The sequence below is a fragment of the Microcaecilia unicolor genome, chromosome 4 (genome assembly GCF_901765095.1).
Source record: "Microcaecilia unicolor chromosome 4, aMicUni1.1, whole genome shotgun sequence".
In the NCBI taxonomy this organism is placed as follows: domain Eukaryota; kingdom Metazoa; phylum Chordata; class Amphibia; order Gymnophiona; family Siphonopidae; genus Microcaecilia; species Microcaecilia unicolor.
Window position 1 is genome coordinate 85,137,588 of NC_044034.1, and position 15,101 is coordinate 85,152,688.

The window sequence follows — 15,101 nt, forward strand, 5'->3', positions numbered from 1 at the left end:
AAAAAAATGATTGCAAGTGGTAGATCATACAAAGACTGCTGAGACTTGTTTTCCAACAGACAACTGGGAGTTCAAATAAGACTCTGAATCACATGGTTAAATGGTAAATTTCACCACCACCATGTGTGATTTAGAAGAATGGATATAAAATCTGTTTACCTAAACACACCAATTCTGATGTCTTAAATGTAATTTTAGCCTATTTAATTTTAACCATTCTTCAAGCAGCATTAGGCTACTCATATATACTTTCAGATCCCACAAAAGCCATGACCAGAACACACCCACTTAAAATCTATGAACATTGTGGGTATATAAGTGTAAGAATAGCTTTCTAAAAAGCACTACTTTTTTTTTTTAATCTAATGTACAATTGCCTTGGCTGCCTAAGACTTCCAAAATGATCTCTATTTGTTCAGGTTAGTAAAATGTTCCCTACATCTGATTGTTCCTTAATTTTCAATGCTCTATGGCTCAAGAAACCATGGAAAGAAACTTTTAATACCTAGAAGCACACAAATCAGGATAAATAATAGGCATAATATAGCAAAATGCAATTAATATATGCTCTGTATAGTTGAAGTAAACCTTAGTGATACCAAACTGATGAAAAAAGCATCCAGGTATATTACTCACATGTTCATACTACGAATTATTTCTCAAATAGGAAAAAGTTATTCCAATAAGGAGTTCAAAGCTTTATGTGCATGTGCAGTGCTCTTCACAGGCATACAAATTGGACTTGAATCTTACCCCTAGTGCGCCAAGACTTTCAGGTTTTTTCCGGATATTTTTCTTACACACATGCTTCCTTATCCATTTGCAAAAATACCATAAGGACTTGGGGCTTGGAATAATATTAAAGGGAGCTGGAAGACTTCCTCCTTCTTCAAAGTAACTCATCCAAAGCTTTGTCCTTGCAAATTTCCACTCAATATCAGCATGATCCTGAAAACAGGAAACATAAAAATGAGTAAGATGTTACATTTAAGCTGGGAGAAACCCTGTAAGAATCCATTACATAAAACCTAAACACTTCTTACTGCAATAATTAACTTGTTTACAAAATGCAAGAGTTGTTTTTTTAAGACACATTTTTTAACATTGAGTCTGATCTGTGCATTCACTAGTGTACCATGGACACAATAGGTCTTGGGTATGCCCTTAAAATGTACCAGTTTTATGAGCAAATGAGAGCCTCTACATAACCATCTATGGCCACTGGAATAGCAAATGCTTTAAGAGAGAAAAGCCCTATGTAGAGACCTGAATTTAGATATCCAGATCAAGTGATCAATTCCAGTGGTGTTTTAGAAAAGGCACAGACTTTTCTAAAATACCTGCAGCTCCTTGTGACCTTGGACAAGTCAATTAACCCTCCATTGCCCCAGGTACAAAACTTAGGGGTCCTTTTACAAAGATGCGCTAAAACTTGGCCTGCGCTGCTTTTAGCTTGTGATTTTCTAGAGCGGTCAGGTCACAGCACACCTGCATAAATGCCAAAATTCTGTTTACGGAATTAATGGCCAGATGTTAAATTCTAAATTAGCGCATGGTCATTTACCGTGTGAGCCCTTACCATTGAGCTCCTGGGCTACCCCGGCGGTAGGGCCGATTTAGCATGTGCCACCACATGGTAGCCATACTGCACCTTTATAAAAGGGCCCCTAAGAACAGGGAAAATACCTACTGTACCTGTATGTGATAGATAAACCATTTTGGTTGTACCACAGAAAGACAGAATATCAAGCCTTTCATAAACATAGTCAAGAGCAGCAGAGAAAGATGCTGGCAGATCTTGGGTCATGCTGTATCTGTTATTCTAGCTGAGAGCAAGAGGCTGTCTGGAGTTCAGACATATTTCTTGTGTGCAAGTCTCAGATGCAGAATTTTGAAAAACTGTCCATTCTCTGTCGTCATAATTCTGAAGAAGTACTATAGCCTGCAACAGTTCATTCCTGTACCTATCGGGTAGTTTTACTATACTATATATATATTTTTTTTTTAATGGATTCCACAACAGTTACTCATACCTATAGTTAAAGTAATTGCCTTTCATGATTTTCTCAAATGAAAGAAGGGTAGATCAGGGATGGGCAAAACTTTTAGCCTTTTTTTTCCTGTACAACCCTTCCTCCCCTATATCTTCCCAGTGGAAATTCCAAAAAGATTCCCTCCACTCTCTGACTAGGGTTCTGAGGGGGCATGCAAATCTTGTGAAGGATCTCCTCCCCTGACACATGATTCAGGCAAAGCATTCTAATGTGGCCCTGCACTAAAATGATTTGTCCACACACGCCTTAATGTAACTTTGCAATTATAGGTTTCTATAAAACCACAGGACAAGTCACAAATTAATGCTGTTATATTCAAGCTACAGAAATAATAACCATCATGATACTTATTATGATGATACAACAGGGTAACATTGTATCTATATATCTTTTCTCCTACTAAATGTCACACTACCAATTTGAGCAACATTTATGAGAGGATATTGATGATTCCCATTAGCCATAGCATCTGAAGGATCAATCTAGGGCTTCCATCGACAGCATTCTGTGTGTGTGTATCAAATGTCAGTGTTCATCCACTTGCACTATTTAATTCTCTGTGTGCTTGCATATATTTCATTTTATAAGTTTATAGATCAAAGCATGCTATTAACAGGTAGGAAACTATTGTTAAGCCCTTTAATTTTTCTTTCAGAAGCTGCAATAATGGGTTATAAAACACGAGCAAGAATAGCTGTAGCAAAACAATAGAGATATAAATAAGGATTTTCTTCCGGAGTAAGCATGTTTCTATACGACAATAAAAAAAAGGGGCCCTTTTTACAAAGCTGTGAGAGGGTTAACATGCGGGTAGCGCATGCCAAATTGGCACTACCACGAGGATAGTGTGTGCGCCCGGTGGAATTCCAAGTTTGACGCGCGCTGAATCCCGCGGTAGAAAATATTTTTCTATTTTCTACCACAGGGGCGTTCCTGGTGGTAATCGGTAGTGAAGCTACATTGGGGTGTGCTGTTGGTTACCGCATGGGTAGTGCATGAGTCCTTGCTACAAGGTCAGTGGTGGTGGTAAGGGCTCAGGTCATAAATAGGCACGTGTGAGTTTTAATTTTTGCGCATGCCCATTTCCCAGCGCCTTCAAAAATGGCCTTTTACGCAGTCACGGTAGAAAGTGGTCCAGCGTGCGCCAAAAAGACATGCCCACACTACCACAGGCCAATTTTACCGCAATTTTGTAAAAGGACCCCATAATTTGCTGACAGGTAGATGCACCTGCTTTACAATTTGGTTTATCTTTTTAGGGGGAGGGAGGAAGGGAGGGTTGGATGCAGTGGTGTGCTGGTAAATGTTTAACAACAGGCTCTCTCCCCGGTCCCACTCTGCACCCTCCCCCAAATTGCAAAGCTGGCTATGGCTGGGGAGAGAGCCGGGGGGGGGGGGGTGGCAATGCATTACTCCAGGAAAACAAATTAAATGATCCCAGGTTACAATCTAATTCATGTTTAATGTGCGATAAAATGCCATAAATAAATAAATAAATATAAACTTTTAATGTTGAGCACCTGATTCTCAAAGTGAACATATTCCAAACACTATAATGAAATAAATGATTTTTTTTTTCTACCTTGTTGTCTGGTGACCATTTTCTGATCATGCTGGCCCTGTATCCAATTCTGCTGCTATCTGTCCTCTTAACTCTGTTTCCAGGGCTTCCTTTCCATTTATTTCTTTCCTTACCTCCTTTCTTCATTTCTGGTCCTCAGCTTCTGCCTATTTTCTTCATCCATGCGCAGTTTTTCTCCTCTCTTCCTTTTCCCTCATCTCAGCTCCTTCCTCACTCTTCCCTCCCCTCCATCCATGTCCAGCATTTCTTCTCTCTCCCCTCCTCTCCCCTGCCCTCCACCACCCATGTCCAGCGACCCTTCTCTCCCCCTGCCCTGCATGCAACCATACCCAGTGACCCTCCTCTCCCCTGCCCTCCCATGCACCCATACCCAGCGACCCCTGCCCTCCATCCACCCATACCCAGTGACCCTCCTCTCCCCTGCCCTGCCCTCCATGTACCCATACCCAGTGACCCTCCTTTCCCCTGCCCTGCATGCACCCATACCCAACGACCCTTCTCTCCCCTCCATCCATCCATCCCACCAATGCCAGCGACTCCCTTCTCTCCCCTGCCACCCCCTCCCAATTTGTTCAGCGAATTCTCCTCCCTCCCTCCAGATCCGGTCCCTCACCAACCTGACTCTGAGTCACCCTGCCTTGTCCTTCGAATTTTTCGGGGCAGGCAGTCTTGCCTACCCGCTGCCAGCGCTGACTCTCCTCCGCTGCCGGATCGCACTTCAAAATGGCCACCGAGAATTACAAAGGCAGCCTCCAAGACTTCAGCAGATGTCTCGCGAGGCCACCTCTGGAAGTCTCGGCGGCCATTTTTAAAGTGCGAACCGGCAGTGGGGGAGAGTCAGCGCTGGCAGCGGGCAGGCAAGGCTGCCTGCCCTGAAGAATTCGAAGGACAAGGCAGGGTGACTCAGAGTCAGGTCGGTGAGGGACCAGATCCGGAGGGAGGAGAGCTGGCTCGCGCTTTTTAACAACCGGCTCGCAAGTCGGAAGAAAATTTAACAACCGGCTCTTGCGAGCCAGTGTGAGCCGGCTCCAGCACACCACTGGTTGGATGAAAACAAATTCTGCTAAGAGTAGCTAAAAGTATGTCTGGACTTTCATAGTGTACAGAATTTTAACCGATTTAAGCAAAGTGTTGTGGAGATTTATCTAGGTTGGATGAATAATTAGGGCATGTGTATTTGCATTTTCACCTGCAAGAACAGAAAATGCAAAGTTCCTGCACCATTTAAATACATACTTGCAGCTAATTTTTAAAACAAAATCACCCAGTTTCCTTTTGAAATTTAGCATGTACCAAAGTCTTATAGCTTAGTTCATTTTAAAAGTTAGCGTGTTGCTATTAATGGACTATGGGGTGGATTTCTTCTCAAAATGTCCAAATCGGTACTTTCAAAACCTGGTTTGCAGATATGTATCTATGCATTTCATCTGCGGTGCATGCATATCACAAGGAGGCATGTCAGAGGCATTTCAAAGGTGGGATTAAGGCATGCCTAACACATGGATGTTTTACAGCCATAATGGAACAAAAACAAAATATCGGGTGAAAACCTCAGCATTTTGGTCTAGACCTGTTTTCAGAATGAATAAGGCACAAAAAGGTGCCCTAAATGACCAGATGACCACTGGAGGGAATCAGGGATGACCACCCTTACTCCACAAGTGGTCACTGACCCCCCTTCCCACTCACCCCCCCCAAAAATGTGAGTAAAAAATAGTACTTACAAGCCTCTATGACAGCCTCAGATGTTTTAGCCAGGTCCATTAGAGCAGTATGCATGTCCCTGGATTAGTGCAGTGATGGGTGCAGTGCACTGTAGACCCAGGCCCATACCTCCCCCTACCTGTTACACTTTTGGTGGAAACTGTGAGCCCTCCAAAACTCACCAGAAACCCACTGTACCCACATATAGGTGCCCCTTTCACCCATAAGGGCTATTATAGTGCTGCACAGTTACGGGTAGTATGTTTTGGGTGGGTTTGGAGAGCTCAGCAGACAAGATAAGAGAGCAATGGTGAGATGTGTACCTTGGAGCATTTATATGAAGTCCACAGCAGTGCTCCCTAGGGAGCCCCATTGCTCTCCTAGGATGTCTGGGGGACCAAAAAATGCTGGCCCCTCTTACATCCAAATGGCTTGATTTTCCATGTTTTTCACTTGTACTTTTTTTTTTTCCCAAAAATGGACTGAAAAAATAAACGCACAAAGCACAAAACCTTGTTATAAACAGTATTTTCGAAAAATATAGCGGTATTCAAAATGTCCATATTTCCTACTCGAATTCAGGATGTTTAGCGCAAAACATTAAAGTCCAACTTAGATGTCATATCGAAAATGTCCCTCTATAACTGTAAGGTATAGTTCCCACCTAGTACCAGCCCATTTCATGCCCCATTCCAGCCTATACATATAGCAATGCTGAACATATTAAGCACTGGTGCCACCATTTAAATTAATGCAGTTGCTGTGCTGTCTGAAAATCAAGCTCATAGTTGAACCCTACCATAATTGCTTTAGTGATAGCCTTAAGTCAAAGCTGGTCTATTAATACCTCCGGTGCGTGCCACATTAGTTTTGCCATCTGTGTGCTCTAACCATGCACTGGTGGGGCCGTGTCAGGGATAGAGAATGGAAATGGATGTACTATTCAGCTATCATGTGCACATTACTGCCATGGTCTGGTTAGTGAGTCCATAATGCGGGAGCCCTTAACGCCACCTAAATAGGAGGCAATAAGTGCTCCAATGGTAATTCTTTTTAAATGGCCAAATGTTAATGCTAACATTAGCGCATGGCCATTAATGAAACAGACTGAAAGAAGACCTTTATCTTAGAGCAGGAAAAGCTTAGAGCAGGAAAGTCCCATATAAGAGCATACTAAGCCCATTTCTTAGTTCAGTTTAGTAAAAAGTACCCCTTAGTGAGCCTGAACATGTTAGATACTGAAATCTAATCAGTGTTGTAGCTGATGAGAAATCACCGTTATCCTGGGCTGCAGAAGGCAATAGCAAATCACTGCAGTATCTTGCTAAAAAAAAATGAGCCATGTAGTGGGCAATAATTTCTACGGCCTGAGATAGGCAGTCTATCCTCATGGACACATATCTACTCAGGTTTTCAGGATATATCTAATGACTATAAACGAGGTGGACTCGCATGCCCACTGCTTCAACATACATCATGTGTATTCATTAAGTATATCCTCAAAACCAAAGTGGACTGGTGCCCACTTGGGTTGGAGTTTGCTTGATACTACTTCCATCACAGTGCTACCATAGGTCTTGCTCTGCCTTTGTTTTTGTTTTTCCCTGCCACTACAGTCTCTTTGTGAGCATTTGCACATTTGTTTTTTACTTCCCTCGCTTTTATTTCATATTTTCTCCTTCCTAGGAACTGCAGTAATCCCTTGGTCTTCACTGCCAGTCCTCGAGGGCCTCCATCAGGTTTTCAGGATACCCCTAATGAATATGCATGAAATAGTGGGCATGCAAATCTTTCTCATGCATATTCATTACAGGCGGACATCAAGGAATGGGAGCAAAAACCAAGACACTAGTCCTACTTCCATTCCCCAATCTGGCTAACTCCAGCGCCTTCCAATTCCTATCATTGTATCAAATTCACTATTTCTTCAGTATATCCATCTGCTAATTCAGGGGTCGTTTTACAAAGGCATGCTGAAAAATGGCTTGTGGTAATGTAGATGTGGGTTGTGGGTGCGCACTGATCCATTTTTTAGCGCCTGTAAAAAAAGGTCTCTTCTTTTTTTGCCGAAAATGGACGTATGGCAAAATCAAAATTGCTGCGCTTCCATTTTGGGTCTGAGGCATTACCGCCAGCCATAGACCTAGCAGTAAAGAATCTGGGCAGTAATGACCTATACGCCACTTAACGGGCATCCGATACATGCGCCAGAAAATAAAAAATATTTTTCAGATGCTCGCCAAAATTGAAATTATCGCAAGGGGCCACGCGGTAACTGGGCGGTAACTCCAAATTTGGTGCGCGTTCAGTGTACATAGGCACCTACGCGGCTTAGTAAAAGGGGCCCTCAGTGTTCTTTGTATACATCCCCATTACCAAGACTTCATTTAAGTTACCATGTTGCTTGCTTACACATGGGATTTTGCCATCATCTCTGAAAGCCTTCCTCAATTATGTTATGGTACGCTCTGCTGAATGAATTAGGCAAAATTGTTTCAGTGGTTTGAATTCAGAAAACAATTGAAAGCATATTTATTTATGCTTCTCCATGCCACTGTCAAATTGACAAAAAGGGACATAATCGAACGGAAACGTCTATCTCCATGGGTGTTTATCTCCGAGAACGGGTCCGTGAAGGGGCGGACCGAACCGTATTTTTGAAAAACATGGACGTTTATCTTTTTTTGAGCTGGGCGTTTTGTTTCTCAGCGATAATGGAAACCGAAAGCGCCCAGCTCAAAAACGAATAACTCCAAGACATTTATTCGCAGGAGGGGCCAGGATTCGTAGTGCACTGGTCCCCCTCACATGCCAGGACACCAACCGGGCACCCTAGGGGGCACTCTTACAAAAAAAAAAAGGTAAAACAGCTCCCAGGTGCATAGCACCCTTCCCTTGGTGTTGAGCCCCCAAATCCCCCTCAAAACCCACTGCCCACAAGTCTACACCATTACTATAGCCCTAAGGGGTGAAGGGGGGCACCTTCATGTGGGTACAGTGGGTTTGGGGGGGCGGTTTGGAGGGCTCCCATTTACCAGCACAAGTGTAACAGGTGGGGGGGGGATGGGCCTGGGTCCACCTGCCTGAAGTCCACTGCACCCCCTAATAACTGCTCCAGTGACCTGCATACTGCTGCCAGGGAGGTGGGTATGACATTTGAGGGTGAAAATAAAAAGTTGTGAAATGGCATATTTTGTGGTGGGAGGGGGTTTGTGACCACTGGGGGAGTCAGGGGAGGTCATCCCCGATTCCCTCCAGTGGTCATCTGGTCATTTAGGGCACTTTTTGGGGCCTTATTCGTGGAAAAACAGGGTCCAGGAAAAATGCCCTAAATTCTCGCTAAAAACGCATATTTTTTTTCCATTATCGGCGAAAGGCGCCCATCTCTGATCGGCAGATAACCACGACCCAGTTCCGCCTTCACCACGCCTTCGACACGCCCCCATCAACTTTGTCCGCATCCGCGACGGAGTGCAGTTGAAATTCGGCTTTCGATTATACCGCTTTATTCGTTTTTGTGAGATAAACGTCTACCTCCCGATTTGGGTCACAATATAGGCGTTTTTCTATTTCGATTATAAGCAGGATACTAACACGTTTTATTGATTGGTTGTTTTAATTTATTGTTTTTTATTGTGTGAGATTTTGTGTCATTTTATGTTCTTTAAGAAATGTTTTTTTATTGAAAACTGCATAGAATAGTAAGATAGTGTGGGATATTTTTTTTAATATAAATAAATAAATTGAGTTGTCTTGAGCAATGATATGCTTACCATCCTTATAAGGTGTTCAACAGTACTGAATAAAAACAACAATGCTGATTATTTTAATACTGCATGATACATTTAACCTACACTAAAATATTCAGACTAGTATAGCAGAGTGCAGAATAATAGACAAAGGGGGAAAATTATCAACATGGGCTACTGTCAAGATGTAATATTTTACTGTTAATCCCAGTTATTAGTAACGAGGTCTCAATGCATAAAATGGGACCTGTGCTATAATAGAACCAGTTAGTGGTAAAATAACAGTAGCCCACCTTGATAATTACACCCCACAGTGTATTATAAGTGTATCGCTTGACCATACTATCAGAATTTAGAAGAAAAGTTACAGAACTGGTCTCCCAAATAGCTTTCCACTTAGAACATTGGCAATATATATTCATTTGACAACATAATATAGAAGCCTATATTTAAAATATTTTCATAAAAATGACCCATGTCTGTATGACGCAAGCAAGCCAGCAGGTTCTGTCGTCTTACATCCTACACTAGCTTTTGTTTGATGGAGAGACTGTAATACAGAAGTGATTATCTTTCAATTAACTTGGCAATTAACTTCAATTCCTGCAGCTAACTATACATTCACCCATCTTTTATTAGCTGATCTCTTATTGAGTAGAATAGCATTTTTCTCTTTAAAAATAATTCCACCTTATAGTAAGGTGTTTTAGCCAAAAGTTCAGTGAGTGGGTTTAGTTTATAATATAATATATGCCAGAGTCTGGGTATTCCCTGGGATGAGTTTTAGAATTTTAATTCTAATGACCTAATCGTAGGTAGAGAAAGTAATTATCCCTAATGATTAGTTGGTTGGGAAAGGGATAGAAAAGGAGGTACAATGTTGGAGGCAGCTCACAACTGAAAAATAAAAGTTACTTGAGTCAGAGATTAATTTCACTGTACAATATACAGTACCAGGAGCACTAATGCAACAGATTTTACATTTAAATATTAAGGCAATGGAGAAAGGTTGCTAACTTGATTTCTCCTTACTAGCTGAAGACTCGAGGGGGTTTCTGCTGAGATGATCTCCTCAGTGCTGCTCTTGTGTCAGCAAGGGTTATCACCACTGTGATTATAATCACTTTTCTTCTTGGTGGGAGTTCAGGTGAATCATCTCTACTAACTGTTTAATTCCTGTCAGTCCTAGTGCCCAGCGGGTCTGAATACAAATTTCTTCCTGTGCCACAGCACAATGCTATAACCTGAGCTATATGTCTGGCACATATTGAGAGGCAATGAACCGTCACTGAGCACCTGTGCATTCACTAGTGTACTGTGGATACAATGGGTCTTGAGTATGCCCTTAAAATGTGCCAGTTTTATGAGCAAATGAGAGCCTCTACATAACCATCTATGGCCACTGGAATGGCAAATGTTTTAAGAGAGAAAAAGTCCTGTTTCACATAGAATGTAGAGACTGGAATTTATGTACAATACTCAATAGTAGATAGTGTTATCTGGAGTAAACAGCTCTTATGTTTTTCGAGGGGAAGGTCTCATATAGTCACCGGGTATTCTTATACTTGGCTGCCACCCAAGGAGGTGGTGCAGTCGAGACCCGGTGTTACAGCATACCCCTTGACAAAGCTGGATAGTGAAACAGGCACCTGTTGGGGTTTAGAGATTTGAAAACATACCGGAGTGTCCAGATAAGTGACCATCTCAAGCCTGCCATATTTAGTACTGTTGTGGTAGTTGATATGTTTGCAAGAGTGATTTAACGTACAACGCTGAGAATAGCAGCATAAAAATGTAAAAAAATTTTTAAAAAGTCTAAAACAAAAAATTAATTTTCAACACAGGTTGATAGCACACAGAGGATGGAAGGGGGTTGTGTTGATGATTAAAAATTGTCACAGAAGGGGTCTCACCTTTTTGGTGAGTGATACAATATAAGAATACCGGGTGACTATATGAGACCTTTCCCTCGAAAAACATAAGAGCTGTTTACTCCAGATAGCAGTATCTACTATAGAGTATTATACCTGAGTAGTGGGAAGTAGAATAGGGTCGCACGAGTTTCACAGAGACTGGAATTTAGACATCTAGATCAAGTGATCAATTCCAGTGGTGTTTTAGAAAAGGCACTTCCAAGGCACAGCCTTTTCTAAAATACCTGCAGGAGTGCACATATATTTGCTGAAATGTACAGAGCGAGAAGTCATTTTACAAAATATATACATTGAAAAACCGAACAGCACAAACCTGCAGCTTCCATGTACATCACTTACATGTGGAGGTGGCAATTTCACAACTCCCCCTGTCCATACAAGTGCTGATTTTTGCTCTGTGTATCCAAACTTTGATCTCACAATTCCCATTTTCCACACCCTCCTCACCTCTCTTGCTGTCCTCACTGCACAGTCAAAAAGTGTGCATGCACTCTATAATGGCTTCATATATTAATGGCTTTATATATTAGTGAGCCACAGTATTAGCAACTGTCTTTATGTGGTCTTTTCCTCCTCAAATTTGAGAATTTGTTGGATTATAGATTGTATGTTCCTGTACTTTCCTATTGGCACCAGTTTTTTTTTATTAGAGTTATTAAAAAAGGTTTGGACAAATTCCTGGAGAAACAGTCCATAGTCTGCTATTGAGACAGACATGGAAAGCAACTGCTTGCCCTGGGATTTGTAGTATGGAGTTTTGCCACGATTTGGGTTTCTGCCAAGTACTTGTGACCTGGCTTGGCCACTGTTTGGAAAACAGGCTAGGTGGACCATTGGTCTGACCCAGTATGGCTACTCTTATGTTCTTATATTGTAAATCACTTTGAATCTACTTTGTAAAAAGATGTGATTGCATCAAGTTTTAACTTTTATTTATTTTATTTATTTGTTACATTTATATCCCACATTTTCCCACCTGTTTGTAGGCTCAATGTGGCTTACATAGTACCGGAGAGGTGTTACAGACTCCGGTGTAAACAAATACAAAGTCATGTTGTGGTGAGATAAAGTTCATGTGGCCCAGCCACACTAGGGAATCGTACAATGGAAGAGTTGTGTTGCAGAGATCAGGCATTTATGTTGGATCAGTAGGGTATGCCTTTTTAAACAGGTTAGTTTTTAGTGTTTTCCGGAAGTTTAGGTGGTCGTTTGTAGTTTTCAAGGCTTTTGGTAATGCGTTCCACAGTTGTGTGCTTATGTAGGAAAAATTGGACGCTTAAGCTGATTTGTATTTGAGTCCTTTGCAGCTTGGTTAGTAAAGATTTAGGTACATTCGTGTTGATTCGGATGTGTTTCTAATATACATCAGGGGCGTATCCAGACAACAGATTTTGGGTGGGCATAGGGAAGAACTGGATGGGCACCAATTATTCTCCCCCTCCCCCAACCACCACCCAAAAAATATCTCAGCTGGTGGGAAAACGCTTCTTTCCACCTTGGCAGTCTGCAGCAGGCATGTGCTGAAAACTGAACATACGCAGGTGCCGGTATCATGGAGAGTAGCATTTTTGATACCATCAGGAGGAAGTCTTCAGCTGGCCGAGCTTGGGATCCCACCAACTACCACTAAACGTGTGCTACTGTTGGGTGGGCCTAAGCCCTAAGTGGGTGGGCCCCGGCCCACCTGTGGCTACGCCACTGACATACATATGCAAGCACCAACACTGAATATTGCTGGCACCTGTATATCTGTTGGTTCCTCCCTGACTCCACACTCTTAGCATCCACCCTCCTCTTGCCCAATTTCAAGATGGCCAGTTAGTGCCAATATTCCACAGCCCTTCCCAGTTAAGTGCCACTGAATATTAGCAGTCGGCTCACTGAGCACTTAAATTACTGCCCACTTAAATCACTTTGAATATTGACCCCATAATGCATAATTTCTCATTCCTCCTCTGACCAAATTTGTTCCCACCTCCTTCTTTTATTATCTTCCTGGTCCTTTCGGATTGCAACCTTGCAAAATTCAATATCTTCTCTGCACAAATCACAACACCATCAAAAAGCATTGTTCTTCTTTCTAGAACAATACACCTATCTGTTCATTTCTGAATATTCTACCAAACCTTTTATCCATTCTTCTTCACACTACTCTGACCTGCTGCTTATTGGTCTGCCACTGAACCATTCCTCTCCATTTAAGTCCAGTAACCATGGTGATAACTTATCTAGTGCAGCTAATTCAAAGAAATGGGATCTGAGAAGTAAGTAGCACACTTCACTGATGAAGAATGAAGAATACTTGCCATTCTGTCACTGGTCTGAAATTGCTAAAACCCAAAGGTTCACTAACAGCTGATTCACAAGGAAACTGGAATGGTAACATAAATATCACATTGTCAGTAGGGCGGGACTTGAGGGAAGGCCGGCCAACAACGAAGCGAGTTTTCTTCCCTCAGACGCGAGGCACCGGCACCGCCGCTTGGAGTTTTTTTTTTAAAATGCTGGGTCGGGTCAGGTGAGGTGAGGTGCGGGTGACAGAAGAGGGTCGTTTGGCGGGTCGGGGAGGGGGGGTCAGACGGGAGATGTCTCAGGTGGCTGGAGGGAGGGGGAGCAGCAGGGGAACGAGGAGACTCGCGTCGCGGGACATGGGTGGAGGGCAGACGAGCATGGTCGGCGAGGCAGAGGCGAGGCATGCCGCGCGGGGCCCCCTTAGGCGCGGGGCCCTATGCGGCCGCCTCGGTCGCCTCTGCCTAAGACCGGCCCTGAAGGGCACAGTGTTGTTACACTCCCCACATCAATAATAATAGGTGCTTTATAATGTCTCCCACTTGCCTATCAGATATAAAGCCTGATGGATTCCCATTTTCCAGTATGGAAATAAAGCTGTTTAATCTATTTACTAGAACATTGGCCACTAGCTTGAAATTAATAAGTACCGAAATAGAGTGATAGGAGCTACATTGGATTTGGACTTTACCCTCTTTAAGCAGAACAGTTATACTAGCTAGCTTCACTGTGTCAGCCAGGGATCCACTTCATAGGATCTCATTGAATATATGTATTAGGGGCCCCACCAAGAGATGTGCAAAACATTTATACAAAAACAAGCAGAAGTAGAGAATGATAAAATGACTTCCAAACTGGGAGTAGTGTAGCAATACCTCCCCCTCACACTGGAGCAGGATGGATAATACTTACTGAGCTCTGGTTCGCTGGATCTCAATAGCCGTGGCAGCGCTCCCAGAAACTCAGCTCTCCGGTGTGGGAAAAGGGCAACATTAAACTAACCACATCTTTGGCTCTCTAAGAGCCAGAGAGGAATTTAAAACTAAGTTCAGGATTTTTTCTTTCTTTGAGGATATAAAATGGAGTCACACAAAATTTGATTTCTAAACTATAAAACTTTTAATAGTAAAATTCTGACTTTGGTACCACAACAGATATTAAGAATAACACAATGTTCTTTCTTTGTTGACTCTTCTTTGAATATACTAAATAAATACAGACCAGTTAAATTGTAACAGTTCTCACTTAATCTTCCCTTTGTGTTTCAACAGGTTACCCTACACATCTCATCCAATTCCCCCCCCCCCCCCCCCCCTCAGATAAGTATTACTCCACTTTTATTCCTTTTAACCTCTTAACTCTATCCCCAGTACTGTACTGTTTATTATACTTGGAGTTTTTAGTCGTTTCAGAAATGTAAGAGTTTGATTCTTTGTGTTATTTTTCTATCTTTTGCAGATATCATCCCATTTACCCATTTTCCAAGAGGAATCAGGTATCTTTTTCTCTTCCAGTCCCTATTCAATTAAACTTCCACAAAGTCACTTAGCTGCTGTGAAACTCTTTTTCTCCGATGAGTCGGGTAGTCTTTCTTGCGTTGGGGCCCGTGCTGTCTTCTGCAATCTGTATGCTCGTTCCGTCGCCTCGCTTCCCCCTACACTTTCCACTTAATAAAAATAAATGGAGGGAAAACCCTGCCTCCCTATTTTCGCTTCAGGTTCTAGTGGGAAATTTTATCAAAAACTGTGGCCCAATAGCTTTAACAAAATAAATTAAATAAAATTTCCCT

At 42.3% G+C, this 15,101-nt stretch overlaps 1 protein-coding gene across 1 annotated transcript in view; it reads right to left on the reverse strand.

Moving 5' to 3' along the window:
• The window catches only part of TRPC4 (transient receptor potential cation channel subfamily C member 4), a 457,082-nt gene that overhangs the window by 19,410 nt on the left and 422,571 nt on the right, over positions 1-15,101 (reverse strand). The window contains exon 8 of the mRNA XM_030200405.1: positions 754-948. Within this exon, the coding sequence (XP_030056265.1) occupies positions 754-948 (195 nt within the window). The remainder of the gene's footprint in view (positions 1-753; positions 949-15,101) is intronic.